We start from the raw sequence: 25,994 nt of genomic DNA, 5'->3' as shown, positions 1-25,994 counted from the left end.
TTTATTTTGATATCCTCCCTATTCCTAATATGTAGTGATACATTATGTACAAAAATATTGATGAAAACTTTTTCTTTTCAATTCTGTTTATTTTTCATAATGACATAACTTATTTAAATATCTCAATTTTCAATATTTCAGGTACCTGAACATCTTCTGGGATTTTACATTTTGTTATGTCTACATACTTTTCGAAAATATACACCTCCTAATGGGACTATCTTTATTATTTGCTCCATTTTTATTTTGAAAATTTTTATCTTGGAATCGAATATCATTATGCTTCGTCATGTAATTGATTTATAAATTATAATGTTAATAACTTGTCCCTCTGGAATTTCAATTCAAGTTAAGGCATTTAAAGCTGGAACATAAGATATTTTAATCTCTTCATTAGTAAATACATTTAAATAATTATTTTTTAAACTTCTAGTTCAAATTATCTTTTGTGAAAATCTAGATAATATAATGATACATTTGCACATTATTTTCATCTTAATTCATTCCCTAATGTTGAGAGAGCTCTCCAATTAAATTAACAATTAGCAAATCGATATATAAAGTATCATCGATTAGGGCTTGGTATATTGTACAATGGTACAAACTATGCATTTATTATCAGTATTTTTTACTTTCCATATCATTGCATTGTGGTTGAACAATTGGATATATATTGCATTATCAAAATAATTAGATGACCAAAGTTGGACTTTGACCATAAGCCAAATATAGTGGGAATAATTTTGATATTGGCATGGTGCGAATAACATTTCCTAGACGATAATGAGAACTATTTTGTTCCTAATATAATGATTTAGAAAATAATTGAAGGTGTTAACAAACAAGAGTGTAAAATTATTTATCAGCATCCCAACTAACACTTATTAATATATTGAGATTTAGGCTCATTAGCATTAAGAAGACACAAGGTCTTGATTATATAATTTGAAAATTATACTCATAATTTAAAACTTGAGTAGTAATTTAGCAACTTCATATTGCAAACACCATGTAGTCATTTAATAGATAATATTTAGATCCAATACTTACATTGAAGTATATAAATTTGTGATTCTTCAATTATATTTCTTCAAGTATAACCACAAAATATTCTTCAATAATATTGTTGTATAATATTTATACTCTTTTGAGATCAATAATAAAATATTTCTAATAAAAGTATGGTATGTACAACTTTGTGATTTTTCAGGAACAACATATTTTTTTAAAAAAATATTAACATAATATTTATGTAGAATATTATTTTTATATATAGTCACGCTTCTTCAAGGGCGACAAGACAATATTCTTTAGAATATTGATATATACTTGAGCATAATTGTTCACAAGCAATAGAAAAATATCCTTCTAGAATATTGATACATTTAGATTAATTATAATATTCTTCTACGATATTAAAAGGTATAAATTTTTGCTTCTTCAGGAACACAATGAGATATATATTTTTCAAAACATGTGCTACTTCGAGAGCACATTACATTTTATCATTCTTTATTCAAGAATATGTCAAATTCTTCTAAAATGTTGAAATTGTAATGTCAAACTCTTCAAGAGCAACAAATTTTTGCAATAGATAGATATAAGAGTACAAAATCCATAAATTATATTATTTATCGAAAAGAATAGAAATGAGATAATTAATATGAATATAAAATAAGAAGAAACAAGACATGCTTTGGAAATAGAGATTTGATTTGGGATATATACTAAATTTAAATTGCTATCATTTAAGATATATATTATTATATTACATGTTCAACATATGATTAGAATAATACGGTGATTGAGAATTTAATAATGAAAGGTGTGGCTCACCAAATTTTCTTACTTTATTGAATAGTACCAATCTCCATGCTTTTCTTCAACTAAATGAATAATTCGTTTTTGGAATAATTTGGGATCACCACAGTTGGATGGTTGTATGTACTAAAAGTACGTTATACATGTCTCATGGTCTAAACACTACATCAATTCTTAAAGCTTTTAGAATCAACAAACTTTAGGTTTGTAAAAAAAAATTTGTTTGAATGAATCTATAATTTCTGAGAAATGTGCTTCTTCAAGAACACCATCATAATATTCTTCGAAAATATTAGTACATGTAGAATCATCTTAAACAGCAAAACCACGATATTCTTTTGATTCAGTCATGAAAAACTAACAATATTCTTCAAGAATAATAGTATGTAAAATTATATGAGTTTTCATAAACGACAAAATATTCTTTTAGAATATTAATGTGTATAAGCCCTTTTTTGAAATAACCAAATATTCTTCGAGAATTATGGATTATTTATATATAAGTTATGCTTTTCCAGGAGCATTAACATAATTATCAAACTCAGAATTATATAAAGTTAATCTTCGAAACTAACATAATATTCTCCTAGAATATTGATTAATATAAAAAAAATTTATTTCTTCAGGAATATCAAACTAATACAATTCTTGAATGTATTTATGTAGGTGGATTGTGTTTCTTCAGAAACATCAATGCAAATATTAAATATCTTCATATTAAAATGTTCTTCTTTAGAAACATAACAAGATGTATACTTTTCCAAAGTATAAATACAATATTTTTCTGAAATGTTGATATTAAAACTTTGTTCTACTTTTCAAGCTAAATAATACAATATTTTAAGAATCAAATTTTGTGTTTTATATGAGAAACAAATCAATATTCTTCTGGAATATTGAACGAATATAAAATCATTCTTTTTCAAAAGTAATGACACCATATTTAATAATTTAAATAGATTTAGATAACTTTGAGTAATCTCAAAATTTTTTAAAAAACAAACCTATAAAATTTTTTTATCCAAAAATTTACAATCTTCCAATCAATTCAAAATTTTCACTACTGTTCTCATAACAATTTATCACAAAAGAACCGTATGATCTTGATATTAACTGTTTAATTTAAAGAACAATCAGTTGTTAACCTACTATCCAAATTTCCCTATGATTGGAACACGAATTATTGAGATAACAACGTTCGAGATACCAGCACGATATAACCTTGCTAATCTAGGTACCTAAGTACTTCATTTGAATAATATTAGGAGATGCTTGAGTACCCTAAACATTGATTCTAAATAATTTTTGCATAGGTACACAACTAAGGAAAGTTGTATGTTAATTATGACTTGCGTACTAAGAGATAAATCATTTCTTGAACAGGGTGGAGTTTGTTGAGACAACTTGTATGTCACAAACGATTAAATAAGCCAAAGTTGCAACATTGAACATGTGTTTTATCACAGGGCAAGATTTGATCTTATCCTTACATGTGGCAATCTTGTGCCTATTGGTTGAAGAGACAGCTGAGCATCTGAACCTTAGGGATGAAAAATCTCTAATGTTCTTCAATTTTTCCTATGATTGTTTTTTTTTTTTTTTTTTTGGTGTTAATTGTATAGTTAAGACTATTCATGCTACAAGAGCATATGAAGTTCATGCATAGTTTTATAGGTTTTAGAACCAACCCGGAAAGAAGTGGGTCACTAGATCAATTGGTTGCTAAATGATTGAACTTGGTTGGTCAATTCCTGTCAAATATAATAAAAAATATTTTACTATATAATAAAATAAAGATAGGAATTGTCATTCATTAAATTAATCTTATGCCACTTTTCAATCTTTACTCCAAGCTACGTTAGAATTGAAAATTAACATATACACTTTTGTAATATGCAAATGTGATATGCGTCATATATATATATATATAACAATGGAGATTTGAAAAAAAAAATGAAAAAAGAAAAAAAACAAACAAAGTTGATAAGCTACGTTAGAATTGAAAATTAACATATACACTTTTGTAATATGCGTCACACGCGCGCGCGCGCACACACACAGATATATATATATATATATATATCGGGTGAAACACCAGAGTGGCCAGTTGTTAGTCGCCTCCACTATCGAGTAAGGTTTGGTTGGGACCGAGCCGTGGAGAAGTGGGCAAAAATCCCGCTTGAAGATACTTCCTATGACCGACAATAGATCCAAAGTTGAGACATGTGCCCAAAACGAGATCAAAGATGTGACCCTCATAGTGTTTCCAGGATCAAGTTGACAAAAAAGAAAGATTGGAAACTAAATAAAGCTCCAAATCCGGACTCTTCCCTCTCAGCCTATTATTCGGAATCTTATATATGTATGTATGTATGTATGTACATATGTATGTATTGATCACAATGGAGATTTGAAAAAAACAAAAAACAAAAAAAAAAAAACAAAACAAAACAAACAAACAAACAAACAAACAAAGTTGATAAGCTACGTTAGAATTGAAAATTAACATATACACTTTTGTAATATGCAAATGTGATATGCGTCACATATATAATTTTGTTATATATGAATCACTAGAACAATTATAATTTAGAGCAAACGGAATTTAAAAAAAAGAATAAATAAATAAAAATTGAAGCCTAACGAGCTACGCGACATTACATATCCTATATAAATTTTGAAAATTTTCATCTAGAAATGACTCAACAAATTAACTAGTTCGGATAAACATTTTTTTTATGGTTTCTTACTGAGTTAATCACATATCACTTTAACATAATGACCTCGCTAGATCGATAGCCAAGTTACAACATTTCCAGTTGAACTGCCTAGTCAATCCAAATTTCAAAACATTGCATTCTGTTGGAAAAAATTGAGTGAGCGGCTCACTTTTGGCACAATTTTCGATGGGACCTGTTGGTCCAATGTGGAATATCAAAGTTGATATGTGTTCTCCTCCGCGTGAACATTGATTTCATGTATTTATTTGCCAAAAATGAAGTTCGGGTGCATGAGAAATTGAAGCTCAAAATCTGTCATTGGAAGTTGGTTTTGTGGGAAAAAACGCATTTATCCCACATAAGAAAACCAAGGAAATTTAAACCACTTTATATATGGCTATGCTTTGGAGATGTGTAATTATGTGTAGCATAGAGGCTTTCTCCATGTGCGCACATAGGGAGGGTGCAAATCACGAACCAAAATGGCCTTCGGACCTTGAATTTGGGTGCGGACGCGACTTGCGCACACGAATGTCGGACCGAACAAGGCAAAAATGGCCCTATTGGTGAGCTCACATTTTTCCAATTTTATTGGCTTTCTCCAATGACTTTTGAATTTCTAAACTGAAAAAAACTCCAATGGACTCCCAATGGTCACAGTGTTAATGGGAAGTAACTCCAATGGACTCCCAATGGTCACAATATTAATGGGCAATATGCCTATAAAAAGGCTCATTCTCTAGCAATCTAACACACTCGAAAATCTCACCTACATTCTTGCATACACAGTTTCTTCTTTTCTGCATTCCTTGTCCAGTAAGGTCTTGTTCTTGTGGTGATATTGTTCGGATCCTAGATCAATTCGTTGGAGTAGGACCACGGTGCTTGGATTCTACTTATTACTGTTGTATCCTGGGAGACAGTCGCTCGAACTGAACCACCAGCACCTATGGTGAGGGGGCGAAATTGTCTTAAGGAGACTGTGCACGCACAGGCTTCGATTTGAAACCTGCTGTAGTTTGTGTTTTCTTTCTATAGATTATTTTCGCATTACTATTTAATTCATGTAGTTTGTAGTTCCATAGTGTGTAGCTTCCAGATTCATCGTTTACAGTTTTAGCCTGTAGTTAACTTATATTTCTGATTTTGTGTTGCTAAACATTTTTTTCAGCCATTGGAAAATTCTGAAACTGAATTTTTTGATAAATTGAAATCGTTTGTCTTGTGGTTATTAATTTCAATAGTCGGTTATTGTAATTGAATAAAACTTATACAATTGGTTTCATCCACTAGCGACTTGTTTTCCTACAAGCTTAAGACAGTTCGTGAATTCGGAAAACAAGAGTTGGTTTTTGGTTTAACTGAATTTGGTTTCTTGGAACTAATGTTTGGTTTGTTTTCAGAAATGGCAACCGAATCGATCAACATAGATGTGACCCAAAATGTTCCCACTGAAAATCAGGCTGTGGGTTCTAATGTGGCTCAAGGGCCAAACTCCGTTATGACTCAGATTGTGGCTAGAATGCCAAGTCATGTTGTGTGCCAAACTGGCCAAACTGTAACTATTACGGTTAATCATGGAGAAAAATCGGAGAAATTCAATGGCTTGAATTTCAAAAGGTGGCAATGGAAAATGCTTTTTTACTTGACCACCTTAAATCTTGCGAGATTCTTGATTGAAACTACTCCAAAGCTTAATGAGGGCGAGGGAGATGTGCAAGCATTGAGTGCACTTGATGCTTGGAAGCATTCGGACTTTCTGTGCTGACAGGACTAAAAAGTTTATAGTCGGCAAATTCCTAGACTATAAGATGGTGGACTCCAAAACTGTTATCAGTCAAGTGCGAGAACTCCAAGTGATCTTTCACGAAATTTATGCCGAAGGTATGATGTTGAGTGAAACTTTTCAGGTGGCTGCAATTATAGAAAAATTGCCCCTCGCATGGAAAGATTTCAAAAACTATTTGAAACACAAACGAAAGGAAATGAACGTCGAAGAACTCGTTGCTAGACTTCGAATCAAAGAAAACAACAAAAGTTTTGAGAAGAAGTGGTTCAATCCTAGTGTGGCCAAAGCCAATGTTGTAGAGCTTGGTTAAAGTAATAGGAACTACAAAAATAAGTCTGGGTCATCCGATGGCAAAAGAACCAAGCAAGGACCGAAAGGTGGAATTGTCAAGAAGAAATTTCAAGGGAAATGTTTCAATTGTGACAAAGTGGGTCACAAGTTTTCGGAGTGCAGATTATCGAAGAAGAAGAAAGAAGCGAACGTGGTTGACTACATGGCACAAGATGTGTCGGAGCTAAATCTCGCAGCAATCATTTCTGAAGTAAACATGGTAGGTTCAAACCCTAAAGAGTGGTGGATTGACACCGGTATTACAGGACATGTATGCTCTGATAAAGAGATGTTTGATATGTTTGAAGCTGTTGAGAATGGGGAGAAGTTGTTTATGTGAAATTCAGCAACTTCTGAAATCAAGGGTCAAGGAAAAGTGGTTCTGAAGATGACCTCGGGAAAGGAGCTGACTCTTAACAACGTCCTTTATGTGCCTGGAATTCGCAAGAATCTAGTGTCCGGGTCGCTTTTGAATAAGCATGGTTTCCGCATTCTTTTTGACTTAGACAAAGTCATTTGTCAAAAAGTGAAATGTTTGTCGAAAAATTTTATGTTTTTGACGGTATGTTTAAACTCAATGTAATGGTTGTGAAACCAAAAATGAATAAAGCTAGTTCTTCTGCTTATTTGCTTGAGTCTTCAAATTTGTGGCATATTAGACTAGGACACGTTAACTATGATACTTTACGAAGATTAGTTAACTCTAACTGCATACCTAAGTTCAATAACGATTCCAAACATAAGTGTGAAACTTGTGTTGAAACAAAATTGACAAGGTCATCGTTTAAATCAATTGCACGGAACACAGAACCACTAGATTTAGTTCACAGTGACGTGTGTGATCTAAAACTTGTACAAACAAGAGGCGCCAACAAGTATTTTATTACTTTTATCGATGATAGCACAAAATACTGCTATGTATATCTGCTTAAAAGTAAGGATGAAGCTATAGAGAAATTTATTCTCTATAAGAATGAAGTTGAGAATCAACTTAATAAGAAAATTAAGATGCTGCGAAGTGATCGAGGTGGTGAGTATGAAGCTTTGCTCAATTCTGTGCACAATATAGAATCATACATGAAACCACCACCCCTTATTCATCGCAACAAAATGGTGTTGCTGAACAGAAAAATTGTACCTTAAAAGAGATGATAAATGCAATGCTCGTAAGTTCTGAGTTACCTCAGAACATGTGGGGAGAAGCTGTGTTATCAGCAAATTACCTTTTAAATAAGGTGCCCCGAAAGAAATCGGAAAAGACCTCTTATGAGTTATGGAAAGGAAGAATGTCTACCTATAAACACTTGCGAGTGTGGGGGTGACTTGCTAAAGTGGCTGTTCCACCACCAAAGAAGATAAGGATAGGCCCGAAAACTATAGACTGTGTCTTCATTGGCTATGCACATAATAGCAGTGCGTATCGCTTTCTTGTGTATGATTCAAAAATTCTGGACATACACAAAAACATGATAATGGAATCAAGGAATGCTATATTCTTTGAAGAAGTATTTTCATACAGATCCAAAGAGGAAGCAAGCTCCTCTAAATGAATATATGAAACAATGACTGAAAACAGTCAGAACGAAGAATTAGAAGAGGAGATTGAGGTTAAATGCAGCAAACGGGAACTAGAAAGTGAACCTCAAAGTTATCAAGAAGCAGTAAATTCCTCGGAAGGACCTCAATGGAAAGAAGTCATTGAAAGTAAAATAGATTCCATACTGCAAAATCATACATGGGAGTTAGTGGATCTTTCTCCAAGAAGCAAACCACTAGGCTACAAATGGAGTTTCAAAAGGAAAATGAAAGCAGATGGAACTATCGAGAAGTATAAGGCTAGATTAGTAATTAAAGGATACAAACAAATGGAAGGCCTTGATTACTTTGATACGTATTCTCCAGTGACGAGAATAACATCTATTAGGATGATACTTACGATTTTCGCTTTGCGAATCTTGAAGTACATCAAATGGATGTTAGAACTGCCTTTCTAAATGGAGATTTAGAAGAAGAAATTTACATGAAACAACCTGAGGGGTTTTCGTCACCAAGACAGGAAAAGAAAGTCTGTAAACTGGTGAAGTCACTAAATGGCTTGAAATAAGCACCAAAACAATGGCATGAAAAATTTGACAATGTCATGATTGAGAGTGGATTTAAAATCAATGAATGTGACAAATGTGTTTACGTCAAAGATACTAAAGATGGATATGTCATCTTATGTCTTTACGTTGACGACATGCTTATTGTTGGTAGTGACAATAAGATGATTGAATCCACTAAAAATATGTTAAACTCGAGATTTGACATGAAAGATATGTGTTTAGCTGATGTTATAGTTGGAGTGAAAATCTCAAGAACATCAAATGCGCTTGTTCTAAGTCAGTCACATTATGTGGACAAAATTTTAGGAAAATTCCATAAGGATGATACTGGCTTGGCTAAAACACCAATAGATACAAGTCAACATCTATCTAAAAATAGAGGAGAGAGTATCCCTCAAGTAGAATACTCGAGAGTTATCGGAAGTCTAATGTACTTAATGAGTTGTACTAGACCAGACATAGCCTACACAGTCAGTAAACTGAGTAGATACACGAGTAATCCAGGAGCTCATCACTGGAAAGGAATTGTAAGAGTACTAAGGTACTTAAGATATACTCGTGACTATGGACTACATTATACTAGATATCCAGCAGTCATTGAAAGATACAGTGATGCTAATTGGATATCTAATATAAAAGACTCAAAATCCACCAGTGGATATGTGTTCACATTGGGTGGTGTTGCCATATCGTGAAAATCCTCTAAGCAAACGGTTATAGCCAGATCTACGATGGAATCTGAGTTTATAGCTCTAGATAAACGTGGTGAAGAGCTGAATGATTGCGCAACTTCTTAGAGGATATTCCAAGATGGTCAAAACCTGTGCCAGCAATTTGCATATATTGTGACAGTCAATCAGCAATAGGAAGGGCACGTAGTAACATATATAATGATAAGTCTAGACATATACGTCGTAGACAAAATACCATAAGACAACTACTCTCAACTGGAGTTATCACTATTGACTATATAAGGTCAAAAGATAACATTGCGGATCCACTAACCAAAGGGTTAAATAAAGAGTTAGTTATGAAATCATCGAAAGGAATGAGACTTAAGCCCTTGAAAGAATAAGTAATTACAAAGGAAAACCCAACCTAATTGATTGGATATCCCAAGATCTAGGTTCAATGGGAAAACCTAACTGTAAAGACTTGATAAAATCACTATGGGGGTATTACCTCCTGTCCATTCCTATGATGTAACAGTGATGCTCGTAAGGTTGAAGGTTAAGCAATAGGCTTTTAATGATTCTTATGCGTCATAAATCGAGCCAAGTAATGCGGGTTTCTTGTAATAAGAAATCACCTATGTGAGTGAGAAGTGGGGCCACTTCTAAGAGAATTGGGTGGGGCTCAATTCTTAAGAACTTTCACAAAACCAGGCATATGTTCATGGCCAAAACAAACATAACAATGAGAACTAGATTATGTTAGGAAGAATTTTGTGTGAAGTATATCATCGTTTACACAAACGGTAGAACAGTTCAAGGACATCGCATCTACTGGTCAGCCAGTAAAGTAAATATGCTTTCACAAAGGAAGGTTCAAAGGGTAGCACCTACCTATCCTATGCAGGATTCAACCGCTGAACTTTATCACCTAGTCTTGTGTCTTACATTTCGTGTCTCTCCCAATTTTCATTCATGTAGGGGATTGTTAGAAAAAAATTGAGTGAGCGACTCAATTTTGGCACAATTTTCGATGGGACTCGTTGGTCCAATGTGGAATATCAAAGTTGATATGTGTTCTCCTCCGCGAGAACATCGATTTCATGTATTTATTTGCCAAAAATGAAGCTCGGGTGAATGAGAAATTGAAGCTCAAAGTTAGTCATTGGAAGTTGGTTTTGTAAAAAATGCATTTATCTCATATAGGAAAACCAAGGAAACTTAAATCACTTTATATATGGCTATGCTTTGGAGATGTGTAATCATGTGTAGCATAGAGGCTCTCTCCATGCGTGCACACAAGGAGGGTGCAAATCATGAACTGAAATGGCCTTCGTACCTTGAACTTGGGTAAAATCTCACCTACATTCCTGCGTACACAATTTTTTCTTTTCTGCATTCCTTGTTCAGTAAAGTCTTGTTCTTGTGGTGATATTGTTTAGATACTAGATCAGTTCGTCGGAGTAGGACCGCGGTGCTCGGATTCTGCTTATTACCATTGTATCCTAGGAGACAGCTGCTCGAACTGAACCTCCAACACCTACGGTGAGGGGGCGAAACTGTCTTAAGAAAACTGTGCACGCACAGGCCTCGGTTTGAAACTTGCTGCAATTTGTGTTTTCCTTTTACAGATTATCGTTTTCCTACAGTTTTAAGGTCATTAAGTTCTTTAACTTTTAAAATGGCTAGTGACAGAATAAGGATTGAATGACATTTTGGTAAGTTCAATGACAACTTAGTTCTAACTTTTAAATATAGCTCAGACACATCTAATAAAGTTTAATGGTAACTCGAATAGTTTTTAAAGTTCAATGACAAATAAGAAAATACTTAAAAGGGTATTTAATCCAAATAAGTGTATAAATAGCAATAGGTGATAATGAGTAAAGAATAAGTTGAACTCAAACATCGTGTATATATACATTTTTTATAGATGTTTGAATAACCTAGTTTCTTGCTTCTAGTAAAGATTGGTTATTTTAAAATTTAATTTCACCAAAAATAAGTAACTTTTAAATAAATTTTCAAAGCTTTGCCAAACATGGATAAACTCACAGAACAGAACATATTTAGCTCCTTTTTCTTTGTTGCAAAGAATCCATTTTCATTAACTATTATTTGTGCCCGCGGTCAATTGAAGACTGCTAGCTTGCCTTCTTCGACTTTAAACTAATCAATAGTGCTCGATTGCTTGCTTTTACCATTACCATCCCAGACTCGAACCAAGCAGCCCAACCTGTTACTGTCTCTGAGCCAGCTCAAGACATCATTCCGGCAGCTATTACTTGTCCTAAGTCCATGATCATCACTATTCCTGAGCAGGTTGCATATGAGTATATAGTGCGGTTCCCTGGAACTATGGCTATTAAGCAATGATATCGTGGAAATGCTGTACGGACCCCACCTTGATATTAAACCAGATTGAGCAGAGGATCTTTTTGGAAATGGGAAGATCGCAACGACCCAATTGCAAGAACGGAGCTCTACCAACTGAGTCTCCAAGTGGACCATGCATGAAGTAGTGCATTTTAAAATGTTTTTGGTAGGACAAGTTATAACACAAAAGAAATGTGACATCCCTTCACATTCAAGCTTTTGCTTTTGACGCAGACAATTTTGCCCGTTTGGATTTTCAATTTGATACATAATTTTACCAACACATTACGTTGTAGAGTAACTTAATGAAGGACACATTTGGTACTTTCAAGAAAAGTGTACATTTTTTTGGGGCAATACTTTTTATTTAAAAATTTCGATTTTCAAAGTAGCAAATTCTAATCTAATTTCTAGCAAAACATAAGAGGGGCTTGATGAGTTGTACCAGACAACGCAACAATAAAAATTCCACTCCTTCAACTCTTCTTAATCTGTCTAGGTCGACATACCATAGAAAACATGCATACACGAGAAAGTTGCAAGACATAGTTTGGCACAAGGCCTAGCTAGCACATGGCATGCACGTGCAGATCGTAATCGGAGAACGTGTGAAACTCGACACGGTCTCATTCTGGTCCAGCCACCAGAAAATCCAGTTGGGATTCAGAAAAAAACTATTCTGCCTGGAAAATTGTCTTCTGTGTGCATCACTGGGCAAGAGAATGTGTTATAAACTATTATGTTGAAGAGAAATGCATTGTGTTGCTGCCATAATAAGCTCAGGCATGCTTGAATAATTTCATACTCAGCCAATGAAAATATACCGAAACAATGAGAATCGGAATTGTCAAGGGCACCAAGAAGCAATAATACCTGTTCAAGAGAGAAAAAAATGTTAATAAAACATCTTCAAAATATGACCTCATTAATCTAATTGTATTATAGGAAACGTGTACAAAAAATGTCACATAACAAATGATTGTGTAAAATGAAGTCTCATTCACAAGCAAAACAAGAACCGGTCATCAGATTGCAACCATTCAACACCGATTATCTCACCATGATGCTCAATAACATTTGGCTATAAGTAAAAAAACTATAGGTTACATTAATGGTATGTCTCGAAAGGTGGATTGGACAGTACACATAGAATTAAAGAAGAAAAGAAGTTAAATTTTGTTTATAGCTCTGTCCAGTCTAGGCATATGTACCAAACACGCTCCTAAGGTCAATACTGCATCGACAAGAAAATGCCTATTCTTCTACAATCTTAAAATGTCGTTATATCTTCTATTGTAAGGTTGCCATTGAACTTGTAAAAACTCTGCAATTTCGTCCTCAATAAAATTTTGATATTAGTTCCAGTAATAATGAGTGGTACAGGCAAATGTTTTATAGATGAAATCAAGTAATCTACGCTAATAACATGATCAAAAGAGGATCAAATAGAAGTTTGGTTTAAGATTTCTTTACTGTTGTGTTTCATCATGCACTCAATTGGCTGTTATGGAAGTAGTTAGTGCTTGCGGTGTTGATTATTATCCAGTTAACTACCACCAAATGACCAATTAGATGTTGTACTCCACAGATGTATCATATGTTAGTTCTACTGTGATCTATAGATTCCCCATCTATATCCAATCCCAACGAGAATAGAATCCAATCGGGGATCAAAGAAAAGAACTAAACTATGGCTTTAAGGTGCTGCCAATGACCTCCTCGTGAAAAGTCCATAAATAGTTAACTTGTCTGAGATATTTGATTCTCAACACAAAGCCACTTCAATTTTGAAGCCCAACCTCTCCAAAAGATGTATCTAGCAGACTTTAAAAATCCCAATTCTACCATCAAGTATCCTCTGTTGCCTTATTATTATTATTATTATTATTATTATTTTGCCTTTCAAACACAGTTCGTGCAGAAATTTCAGTCTAGTGATCATCTTTCTCGAAAACATAAAAGAGGTTTTTGGTTGGATACATCTGGTTTATGAATTTTATGGTTGTTTAATATTGAAACTGCCTTCCCTCTATTTTGCGTCTCAAAAATCTAGGTGGATATGACCAGTGTTGAAATCATAAACCACATGAATCACAAAATGGTAAGTCCATTCCAAGATCTCATATGCTAGAGATCCGGAACACTACTATGAGACAGTAAATTGAAAAACAGAAACTTTTTCACAAAAATTGGCAAACCTCCTTTCACCTTGCCAAGAATTTCGATGACATTTATATTATTTGAAAACTTTCTTTGTATCTTTCAAAGTTGCTTAGATTTTATAACTAAACGCCATGTCTCTCTTCCGATTCGACATAGTAACCACAAGGCCAGATTGCACTCAACCCATCATATGCAATCACTTTGGGGGGGCGGGCTAGACTGGGAGAAAGGCTATCCACAACGTAAGCAAAGGTAGAAAATTCCTAGAAAATACACTTTTCAAGAATCTCTATTCTTGGGTCATGGCACACTCAGCTACCATAGACAACGGGTTTTTCCAAGAAGCCTAACAAATTGCTTCCTTCCTGGTTGAATAATTCCTTTTAACTAGAGCCTAGGTCAGGATATACTCCTTGACAACATTCAAATTGAAACCTTAAAGTGGTTGCTTATCTAATCCTTCCACAAGAACATCAACGTGTCAGTTTCAAAATAACCTGATTTCGTAACAATCTGATATTTTGATTGCATGTTTTTCCTGACTCCTGATAACTAAGAAAAATATAAACTATACTATAAAAGCAATCCTTCTCTAATTTAAGTGTCCTTCACACCATAGTATCACAAATACATCAACAGACAACTAGTCTCATTTTCAGTAAAACTTTTGGGTCAGCTACACGTCCCTTTCTCTTTGAGGAACATAAATGTTATAAGCATTAATCACTCCAAGATTAAAGTGCAAACAAAAATTTAACAATTGTACAAACTAACATGGCAAAATCCTCATCCATAGTCTTAAAATGTAAATTTTTGATTTATAATCCAAGAATTCTTACATTTTGTTATACATATAGCAGGTTTCTTATTCAAATCGATACTCAGCAATATCCACAGGTATAGAGCTTCAATTCTAAGGATCATTACATACTTTCACCACGATAAATAATTTTTATAAAATGAAAGAAAACTTCTTATGATTATAAAACGGAAATGTAAAAATCAAGTAAAAGATAAACTCACCAGTCATTTTGTATGGCAGAGATGATAGCATTATCTGATGGCGGAAGAAGCTTTGAAATTACAGCAGCATAGAGAAAACCCATATATGAAATTAAACCAATTACCACAAAAACCCATCCCATCACTCTCTCATTCGAAACAGAATGAGAAAAAATTGGCATCTTTTCGCTTCAATTCATCTCTGTAAAAGGAGCATCATTTAGCACTGTAATTGTTTAAGAAAAATTATTTTTCAAAGAAACCAACTATGAATTTTGGTGGTGGATAGTTGGGATCAGATTAGAATTCACTTTTACAGTAGTGTTTCTGACGCAGTAGTTTCTAATTCAATTTCAATCAGAACTGGAAAACCCAGGTTTAATAGTAACCAGGTCAGCCGTTTCTTCCAGCCTGGGAATTGCATAAAACTAGAGAAATTTATGGAGATTTACTTGCATTTGCAAACAGTAGAGACTGGAGAGGCGATTCCGTGACACAACAGTTAGTATAAAGGAGAAAGATGGACGATTGTTGAAGGTATAAAAGAGAAGATGGACGATTCAGCACAATTTTTTAAGTAATTTTTTATTTTATTTTATTGTATAAAGGAGAGATGGACGGTTCTCGGAGTAAGTCTCAATTAAATTATTAATAAATGCATATATAACTAATTATTATTTTTATTACTCAATATCAAATAAATTTACTTTGAGTTCGGGATTCATTCCGGCAATTACATGGACTCAATGATACTATTTACAATACTTTATTGTTTAGAGTATAATAAGTGATTATTTTACAGGAGATTTTTCTATCGGTTCCGCTTGGCGTACAGAAACTCGTTCATAGAAGTTTTACATATGACGTGGCAACAACGAATTAATAAAAAAAACAAAAAAGGAACGGGTATTCAGACACACCACAGGCAGCCCCTTAATCTTCTCTGAAAATTGCCCAAATAAAAACAAAACCCTTCCCAACCTCTTCATTCCCATCACCACCTTCCCTCACTGACGACGGCGGGCTCGCAATCGGAATTAGCTCCTTCTCCGGCCCAGCGACGAAGTCAACGAAGAAGAAAAAGTGTGACTCGTGCTGGATGTTGTGGACATCGGAGAAGTTCAAACCTTGCTCTGATCTTTGACCGCTGAGAAGCAACCACCACGCCCAATTGAAGAAGACACCAGTTTCCGTCTATACAAACGAGGTATGTGCTTCACGTGTAATACCTGATTGTAGGCAGAAATTTATTGCGCAGCCATGAGTTCAACGAATTAAACTGTAGATAACACTTTGCCAAAAAGAATCGAAGGATTTAATGCTGGCTGTACCAAAAGAGGCTCATAGGGGAATGATTAGAGAAATTAAATATTGTTATAGATTTGTAAATTAATGGATTGAAATATTTGAAATTGAAGACGAAATGGGATTGAAAGATTGAACGTGCTAAGTTCTGCAATATGCTGTGGTCCGTGAAATTCTTCTGCATACTGTATTTTGTCTTTAAGTTTGCAATTTCACTTCTATTTCTCTTTTTATTTCTTTAGCTTGGTAGTATTTTGTTGTAGATATGCCTTCAAATTCCTTCACCGTTGTTGCCCCAGACTTCAATGATCAACCCTTGAATCGTCATTCACCTTATTTATCTTCAATCACCTTGTAAATTATAGCCTATAAAAGCAGAGTTGTCCTAATGAGGTGGTTGTAACTCATAATCCTGGACAAGGCAATTTAATTACGATGCTGATATTTATGTTACTGATTACAGTTTATTAGATGAGTTAAGAATTTTGTTTGTGTGGTTTATCGACCATCTCAGCATGAGAGGAAGGAATGTCGGAATATGTCACAGTTGTCGAAGCAAATGGCACTCATTCTGGGAATGCACGAGAAAACGTCGTTGCCTGTGGTGTCCACACGGATTTCAGAAATGCTTCGAGGTAGAAAAACAGACACGTAACAAAGGGCGATTATTCAACACTTGCAGTAACAATTGTGGATATTTCGATTGGGTGGATGAAGGAGAATCAAGTGAACAATGTAGTGATGTCAACGAAGTGATAACTGTTGTAGGGAATGAGGAAGTTCAAGGCTTACGGAATGAAGAAGTTCGAGACTTGCCTAGCATGCTCGAAACTCTAGCCCGAATAACTGAGACACGAGACGTCGAGGTGTCACTACTACAAGTGACATTCCGCAAGGGAAAATGATGCTTGGAATCAGATGGCAAACCAAAAGGACCGGCTTGATTATTAGTATTTTAGTCAACGGATTGTTTGGGTTATATATGTAATTTAAAGACTTGAGTAGCGCTACTATATATTTTGTATGCCATTAGAATTTATGTTAAATGCATGTTATGTTTCTTCATTACATTTTGTGAGTCTATATGTTTGTTCGTAAACGATGAATGGTAGACATAAGCGGCGTATGTTAGCAACAATGAAATTAGCGGAACGGTCGAGAGAATTCAAATTGGAAATATACGTCATTGAGCACTTGACGAAAAGTTGTTTTTCTCGGCATCTTTAGGTATACATTTGCATAAATCTAATTGTGGTATAATTTCAAGAATTTAATCCTTTTTTTTTGTCGGACACTTTATTAATTCTAATTAACACAATAGAGATTCTTAGCCAATTCAATATACCATTTATTAATTCTAATTAACACGATTAAGATTAGACCATGGCAGGGTCCCATAATTGTAAAATCACAATAAGAAGACTTTGTAGGAATTTTAAAATGTGTTGGTGTCGTTAGTTGGTCATTAGTGAACAAGAAGAAGTCACTGGTTTCTGGGTAATACTGCATGACGAGAAGACGAGCTTTTCTGTTGTCTGCAAGTGCCATATCCAAATGCTCATAAATAAAATTGCAGCTTGTAATGATAGAACACCATGATTTGCAAACGCACTTGAATCGCAACAGAGTTTTCACGGACAACCTTAACAAGATCTTGATAATCATGGCTTTAGGAATGTAACCAAAATTGTCCATTTTTCCAGATTTCCCAACACCCAACGCAATTTATCTAAATTGAAGAGAGTGAAAATCATATAAACTTGATTAGTTACATAGGAATAACTAAGCAATCCAAATACGGTAAACGAAAAATTCCAAATAATATAGAAAGACATAAAATAAAACAGAACTTTTAACCCCAAATTCCCCTGATTTTGCATAATTAAACAGGAAATTTAGTAAAAATTATTAAAAACTGGGTAAAAAGTTATACATATTTAAATAGAAAATCAACATCCAACAGAAAAAAAGAACAATTTGGCTAAAAATTAGATGAACAATAATAATCATACAGCGACCCACTCCTACCCACAACCACCGGCACCGCCACCAGCTTCCAGTAAAGTAGACAGTAAATTCTTGAAATGATACCACAATTACATTAATGCTGAAGGAGAAAAAAAAAGGATTAAGTTCTGCCATAATGCAACACTAGCACAAAATTATTGTAAAACACGCCAAATATTCCTTACTAATTTGGAGCAGCACTTAATTTCTCTCATTAATTCGGTTCATTGCTCATACTGCCTCTCTGCATCCACACTTCTCTGTTTCTCTCATCACTCATGTATCTTCATGAGATGTTGGCCAGCTTCTTTGCACGCAATCAAAAGCTTTTGGAGCCCTCACTGATTTGGGACATTAGGAGCTTCAACACCGTTGAACTTGCCCAAATCATCCATATTCTGGAGCAAACAATCTTCCTGCAAACCCACCATTTTTTAATTCTACCCGAAATTATAAACATTGTTGTGCTAGTAATCCAAACTAATTAAAATTCGGTATAGTGAAAAGCATTCCTTACATAGTTGAGAAGTCGTTTTTAATAGTAAGTCCTACCACATTCTATTAGCCAAACTTTGTTTATCCAATTAAATATAGGATAACTTAAATCTATGCAGACCAAACCAAAACCTAAGTTATAAACCAAAACGAAATGCATACTCCTATTCTTAAGTCCGATACTATAAATTAAAGATAAAGTAAATGCAGCAATGAAATTAATAACCCAATCCCCTCGCTTACTAGTGCAACAAAAATGCGGACTGCTATTTTGTAGGACTTGAGAGCTGATGATTGCATCCATGTCTTTCTTATCATCATTCGTTATGCAAAATGATTGGTGGCAGAGACGTAGCATATGCTAAAAAAATTTCACATTTATAAGGTTGGACCATCTTGTGGCGGCATAGGCATATAGTAGTAAGGAAATGGATGACCTGTCGAGTAGTAGAAAAATTAGTACACATATTTGAAGAAGTCATATAGAAATGTAGTAAATTAACCTCGTCATCACCTTGTGGACGGAATATAACATTCGTTGGCAATGGAGGGAGCGCATCCGATGTTGGCAACGGTCGTGTACAGACAAAGCTTTCGGCATCGCCCTACATAAACAAAGAACGTAAATAACACGTAAAACAAATAGTTAAATTATATTATGGTACTCACCAACAATAGTTGTGAATAAGAGAATGGTGTTTGCGTTGAAGATTGCTCTTGCGACGCTACAAATTCAGGTGCAGCCTCCTCAGTATTACTGTGCCTTTGTCTCAGCCTCTTCCCCTTGCTCGTCGTCAAACTTGCCTGCATGTAGAATATAATGAAATTAGTACACACAATTCATGGCCGTAGAAGAATATAGATGTGGAAAGACGAACAAACCCCTAAATTCTTTAACTCCAGCGGACTTTTTCTTCGAAGTCGCCGGGGTGCCCCCTTTTTCTTTGCAACATTGGGATCCCATATGTTGATGGTTGCAGCAATTTGTGAAGGAGTACAGTGAGAAACGATATTACTTGCAATACACGACTTTGTAGACTTCAGCTCATTCGCTTGTACTTTTATCCAGTCCAATATGGCACGTGCCCGACACTCATTATCTGCAGCAAGGTCAGCCACCTCCGCAAAAGCTTTACACATACTGTCATACCTCAACTGTTCTGGGGTACTGACCAGACCGTCGTAATTCATTGCAACTCTTGTATATGCTCTGCTAACATCTCTTCTCCACCTTCGTAATGTGTAATGCTCAAGCAACTGTGTGACGTCATTACGAATCAACACCGCAATCGCATGTCTACAAACAATGCCTCGAAATTCGAACAAGTGGCAGCTGCATCTAAACTTAGATGTCGCTCTCTCAAATGAGACAAAAAAAAATTTCTTCTTCCGCTGCTCATAATAGAGGACATCCTCACGTACCTCATACGTGGTCCCTGAAGATCCCTCTTTCTCAGATATGAGATTACAAAATACCTTACCCTTGAATTCTTCTTGGACTTCTTTGAATTTTGAAATAGTATACACTGATTGAAAATGCCTTTCGATTTCATAATTCGTGGCACACGGTACCGTTTGTGAGTATGACTTGAAATCAGCTTGGAACTCTTTTTCGACCTTACTTCTGAGTGTTCTTTTATATTGTTCCACAAACTGCTTCAGAGAGGTCTTCAAATGGACATAATCGTCGAAGAACGCATTCATACTCTCACTTTGCTGAGTTGTGGACATCCCCACCCAAAAAGCCATTTTCAAAAAGCAAGGCACCCAACGACCTCTATTAACATACAACCCCGACAACCATTCATTATCTATCAACTCATATGTCTCGATCATCTCTTTCCAACCTAATTCAAATTCTTCAATATTCTGTGAATCATACACCAACTGATGTATAGCCGAAAATATGGAAGCCTTATCAACATGGTACCCAAACTTCTCCGGCAACTTCTTCAAAATGTGCCATAAACACCACCTATGCCTTGTATCTGGAAAAACAATCTCAATAGCATTTTGCATGGCCCTATCTTGATCAGTAATTATTCCACGAGGAGCTCTACCATGCATGCACTCAAGCCATGTCTTGAACAGCCAGACAAAGGTATCAGTGTCCTCGTTCGATAACAATCCACAACCGAACAAAGTTGATTGACCGTGATGATTTACACCAACAAAAGGTGCGAATGGCATGTCATACTTGTTAGTGAAGTAAGTTGTATCAAATGTGACAACATCCCCAAACTCCATATATGCTTGCCTACACCTATTATCGGACCAAAACACGTTCTTTGGGCAAAACTCGTCGTCTACATCCATACTGAAGTAAAAACCTGAGCATCGTGCTTGCATTTTTGAAAAATAACTTTGTATTGCGGCCACATCTCCTTCCCCAAGTCGCAATCGCCTCACTTGTTCAATATAATTGCGACAGTCCTTTTCCACACACGTCATATTTTCATATCCACCCGCTTCAACAACTGTGGAGTTGAAACTTTTATGTAACGGAATTCCTGTAAAATCATTTACTTCAAGTTTCCGTTTCACAGTTGCACTCAACTCTCTGTTGCATCGGTACAACCTAGACTTGGAAGGGCTAGTTCTATGGTTATGGTCAAGGTGGACAGTATTAATTCTCCACATTCCATGACTATCCAAAGAAGCAGAGATCCTTGCTTTACAATCTGTTTGACTGATTGGTTGTGGATTTAAAGAGCCGCTTGCATTACTCGGTCTTCGACCTTCATGACTACATGTGAAGGTCGCATATTTCAACAGTCCATCGTCCCCCTTTTTTGAGTTTCTTTTTCGAACTGGAAAACCAACATCATAGGCATACCTTTTGTAGAAGTCATACACTTCTTTATCGTCGTTGAACATCATACCCACCTCTGGTACAGTCGGCCCATTTTATCCTAGTGTTTCGTCTTCTACCTTGACAACATTCTCGGCAACATTATCATTATTGAATTCTGGAAGAAATTCCTCATTTCCAAATTCTGAAACAAGTTCGTCATTTCCAGTTTCCATAATTTCCTATGCTGCAAGAAAAAAATATGTAACGTTATGACAAGTCCAATCTATATTAATGTAATATTTAAAAGGTAGGAAAAACTGCAAAAGATAATGACAGGAAACCAATTCATTAATTCCGAGCAGGATGTTATGTTATACTTACAAATCATTTCGTAATTATGTTCATTTTTTGGGCAAGAGATGAAGTTGAATGTTGGGAAACTAAGTAAATAATATATCAAAAAAAAGTAGCACATGTAAAGATCAAAAATAAGTATTATATTGTCTAACTAATTAGTAGCTAATGGTGTCATAATAGGTTTCTGGACCAATCCAAGAGGGTGACCCGAGGCTGAGGATCAGAAATAAAGTTCATCTGCATTTCGAATGTGTTTGCAGCTATGAAAATGTCTGCTCCAAGATCACTATTTAGACTACTCAGCATTGCAGTTAGCTGCAGATGATACAATGCAACAGCTCTCTGCAATTCCATGACGCATTCGCCATCTCTGTTCCACTACATTGCATTATCACTTATCTTCTCATCCTAAAACAAATTAATACTCAAACTTGATATTGTTATGTAAGTGATAATTTTTTAACTATAAAACCTAAACAGATTGTGTAATTGCTATCATCTAGACATATTTGACAATACATCAACCATGTTGAAGAAGGTTAGATATAATATTAACAGTTCCACTTAGCAAGTAACATGAAAACTCATTTTTTCCATAATTTATTTTTTACTCGTTAGTCTTATTTGAATTAAGCAGAAAAAATCTTCAAGAAAAGTGAAATTTGAAAAATCAAAACTCAAATCATTACATTTTCTACTTACTGAGTACCAGATAGTTGGTCCAAAATATTCCGTTCCTTGCGTCCCAAATTCTGGGTAAATGCTTCGTCGTTTTGATGGCTGCCAACGAAGACCGAACCCTTTGCGGTTACACACGAACCCTATAGAACCCGACTCCAGCAGTTTAACATCATCGTATATTGCGGCTGGCCGTCGAACGAAAGGATGGGCTGCCAAATATTGGAATGGAATGGGAAAAAAATCAAAAATGAGGGTTTTCCCCCACGGTGCAGCGCCATCGACGGAGAGGACTTCTAACCACACAAATATGCAATTTCCCGTCAGACAAAATAAGACATTACTGAAGAAAAAAATTGCAAGAGAAATGGCGGAAATGCAAAAGTTTTCCCGCTTTTCTTCGTCCCTGTTCTGAAGAAAAAGGCAGCATTATTTGTTATTTGTTATTTTTTTTACATATGACTAAAAAGGGCCGAAGTCAACGAACATGACCCAGCCAGCTCAGCATTTTTCAAAATTTCTGTAAAGCCCCTGTGAGCCTCTTTCGGTACAGCCAGCATTATTCTTTTTCTATTTGGTCTATCACTATTACTTTTTATTGAAAGGCCTATTACTCTTAATGAAACGATTCTTTCTATGTTTCAACATATATCATAATCTTTTAAATATTTTATATTCTATTTTGAATATTTGAATATAAATTCATTTTATGATCTAATAAATAAGAATAATTTGTAACATATATTTCATATTTTCTAATTAAAATGTTATATTTTTCAAATGGTAAATTTAGATTTTCTTATTGAGAGATAATATTCTTTATTTTTTCTAACATTCTTTCTAATAGATTATCTAATCCTTCAATTGTATATTCTAATATTTATTCATACAAATAGTCATCAATTAATCCCTACGATTCTTTAAGATCTTAAAAAGATTTATTCTAATTTTAGCAAAAGTTTAATAGTTTTACCTTAGGTTTGATCTGGACTTTTATTCTTAAAATCGAGTGACCTTCGAGTTCTAAATCTGTAAACTGCTTCCTTCAACGGCCTCCTACCTTCATGAAATTGTTACTATTTCAGTTACTTACTCTCACTGTGTCAACTTCTGAAGAATAAAATTTTAGACTTCTGTTAAAGAAAAACTTTCTTTTTGTTAAAATAAGAAGAAAACTTTTTATCAGATCCTTCAAGAATCTATGAAAGTAAAGATTTAGAAACTCGTATCTATATCAAAATATTGAAATTTTATTTCTATCAGAATTTATACAATAGTTATATTTGGTACAAAGAGATTTCCAGAAAAACTGATTTTTCAAATTGGGAATGATTTTTTGAGTAACTATTGCTTACAACTCGAGATTTCAAGACAAGATGAGATGATCTCTATCTATGACAATGTCTCTATTTATACAAGTTTATGAGACTCTATTACATCATTGAGTACATCAGCAAAGGCACACTTGACTCTCTATTATTTTTCTCCTTGGGCCTACATCTTCACATGCTGCTTCAACTTTTTTATTCAAAGAGCATCTTTTTCTATTATTGCTCTTTTTCTTCAATGTCTTCACATGCAGCTGTATTATTGTTATTCATACACTTTGTCAAATGTGCTCTATTATTGTCCTCTTCCTTTATATTTTTACATGCAGTTGGAGCACTCTCTTAGCTGGCAGGATTCTTTTATAGTGGTAGGACATCCTGGAAATTGATGTATATCGAATCTCGTAATATAGTCTTTTAAAATTTCTGATTTTCCATATCCTCCATTGGATACTAACATCCAATTTTCATATTGGCACAAGCATGATAATTTTTTATCATAAATTTTTTTGGAAATGTTGTAAATGGTTTTAATTCCAAGTGCTCTTCTATTTCTGATCCATGATTTTGTCACTATCGGAACTTTTCTATTATTTTCTGTAACATCAATTTGGAAATTGGTTGCAACATATCCAATTGAAATTATGTGTTCAACTGGATAGTAAACAACTCCATCATATTCTGAATTTATTGAATAGAATTTCAAATATATTTTTCGTCCCTTGACAAATCTGGATACTTCTTTTATGAATATGTCATCAAATTTCGAAATTTCAATCAAATCTTTTCCTGGATATATAAAATCCATGAATCTATAGTCTGTCATAATTTTTATAAATGAAGGGTCTCCTCCTTCCATGGTTGTTATTCTGGGATAAACATTATTTTCCGGAGAGATGAAATATGAATTACTTATTTTTATATCATAAGCAATTTTGAATATTTCGGCATATTTTTCTTCTTTTGGATCTAAAGGGATTTTATCTTCTTGGTCTATGATGTTGATTATTTTGGTATCCTTTTATCCCCATGTATCATAACTTTTTTGGTTGATGATACTGAAATGAAATCTCCTTTATTTTCAGTTGGTATATTGTCACGTCTGGGTCTACTACTGCTTCCAGCTGTCCCTGTTTGATATTTGTTTGAAAAACTCATTTCTGAACTCTTTTGTATATCTATCTGTGACAGTATATCTTTTAGTTGTGCTGCAATAGCATCAACTTGATTTTTGAGTTCTGTGGCATATTTATGATGCTCAGTAGTGATATTCAACAGAATTTTTATATTTGAGTTGAACATTTTTGAGACCTAGGTTGCTCCAGAGTTTTTATCTTCGGATTTTTCTTTAAGAAAGTTTGTTCTTTGTTATATATGTAATATAGATTGGTATAATTCCATGACCTTGGTTTTATCTATTAGCAAATTTTATGTTTATGCTGAGAAAATTTGCAAGAAAATTTTTAACTCATTTAATATGTACTATATCAAAATTATAAAATGCTAAATAAGCTTGCCATCTATGGAACTTTCGGTATTGGGGTTCTGATAATAGTTTATTCCTGACTAATCCTACAACTTGAAAATTATCAGTCTCAACAGCAAATTTCTTGGATAATAAAAATAATGAGAACTTCTTTATTCCTCTAATAATTGTTAGTAATTTTTTTTCATGAGTAGTATAATTTTTCTGGTTGGTTAAAGGTTCCACTTGAATATCTACAAATTTCATTTAAATCTTTTTTAATATTGCTGCCCAATATTTATCTAGACATCAGTATTAATAATCAAATTATCTTTTTCATCTGATAATCTTAATTTTGGTAAATTTTTGCATTCTTCTTTTAATGATTTAACTATTTATGTATGTTTTTCATTCCATCCTTTAGTATTTATTTTTTTAAGTAAAACTTGAATTTTATGTTTTTTCTTAGAAAGATTTTCAATAAATCTTTCTGCATAATTTAAACATTCTAAAAATTTTTGTATTTATTTTTTGGATTCTAATTTATTTGGAAAACTTTCTATCTTTTTGGATATATGAGTATTTAAT

General features: G+C 34.2%; 1 protein-coding gene and 2 long non-coding RNA genes across 3 annotated transcripts; 1 reads left to right on the top strand and 2 right to left on the bottom strand.

Annotated features, from left to right (window-relative positions):
- Positions 1-12,270: 12,270 nt before the first annotated feature.
- LOC111401709 lies at positions 12,271-15,562 on the bottom strand. Its single transcript, XR_002704090.1, has 2 exons — positions 14,999-15,562; positions 12,271-12,685 (listed from the first exon to the last, which is right to left on the bottom strand). It is a non-coding gene; the product is annotated as an uncharacterized LOC111401709 (long non-coding RNA).
- Positions 15,563-15,870: 308 nt separating this feature from the next.
- LOC111402706 lies at positions 15,871-17,319 on the top strand. The gene is made up of 2 exons (XR_002704336.1): positions 15,871-16,184; positions 16,797-17,319. It is a non-coding gene; the product is annotated as an uncharacterized LOC111402706 (long non-coding RNA).
- A 1,308-nt stretch (positions 17,320-18,627) lies between these two features.
- LOC111400484 (protein FAR1-RELATED SEQUENCE 5-like) lies at positions 18,628-21,664 on the bottom strand. The gene is made up of 5 exons (XM_023027899.1): positions 20,357-21,664; positions 19,667-20,041; positions 19,454-19,588; positions 19,288-19,389; positions 18,628-18,705 (listed from the first exon to the last, which is right to left on the bottom strand). Exons 1-5 carry the CDS (start codon positions 21,662-21,664, stop codon positions 18,628-18,630), a joined length of 1,998 nt encoding a protein of 665 aa, XP_022883667.1.
- Positions 21,665-25,994: the final 4,330 nt, after the last annotated feature.

Source organism: Olea europaea, chromosome 10 (genome assembly GCF_002742605.1).
Source record: "Olea europaea var. sylvestris chromosome 10, O_europaea_v1, whole genome shotgun sequence".
In the NCBI taxonomy this organism is placed as follows: Eukaryota; Viridiplantae; Streptophyta; class Magnoliopsida; order Lamiales; family Oleaceae; genus Olea; species Olea europaea.
This window is presented reverse-complemented; position numbering and strand designations above follow the sequence as displayed.

Excerpts from the sequence above, each read along its gene's own strand:
- LOC111400484 (XM_023027899.1), bottom strand. The coding sequence starts at position 21,664 with ATGATGTTCAACGACGATAAAGAAGTGTATGACTTCTACAAAAGGTAT. Across the intron at positions 20,042-20,356 it reads TCAAGTCATACTCACAAACG|TTGCTTGAGCATTACACATT; the intron begins GTACCGTGTGCC and ends GACGTCACACAG. Across the intron at positions 19,589-19,666 it reads TGGAGTTAAAGAATTTAGGG|GCAAGTTTGACGACGAGCAA; the intron begins GTTTGTTCGTCT and ends TTCTACATGCAG.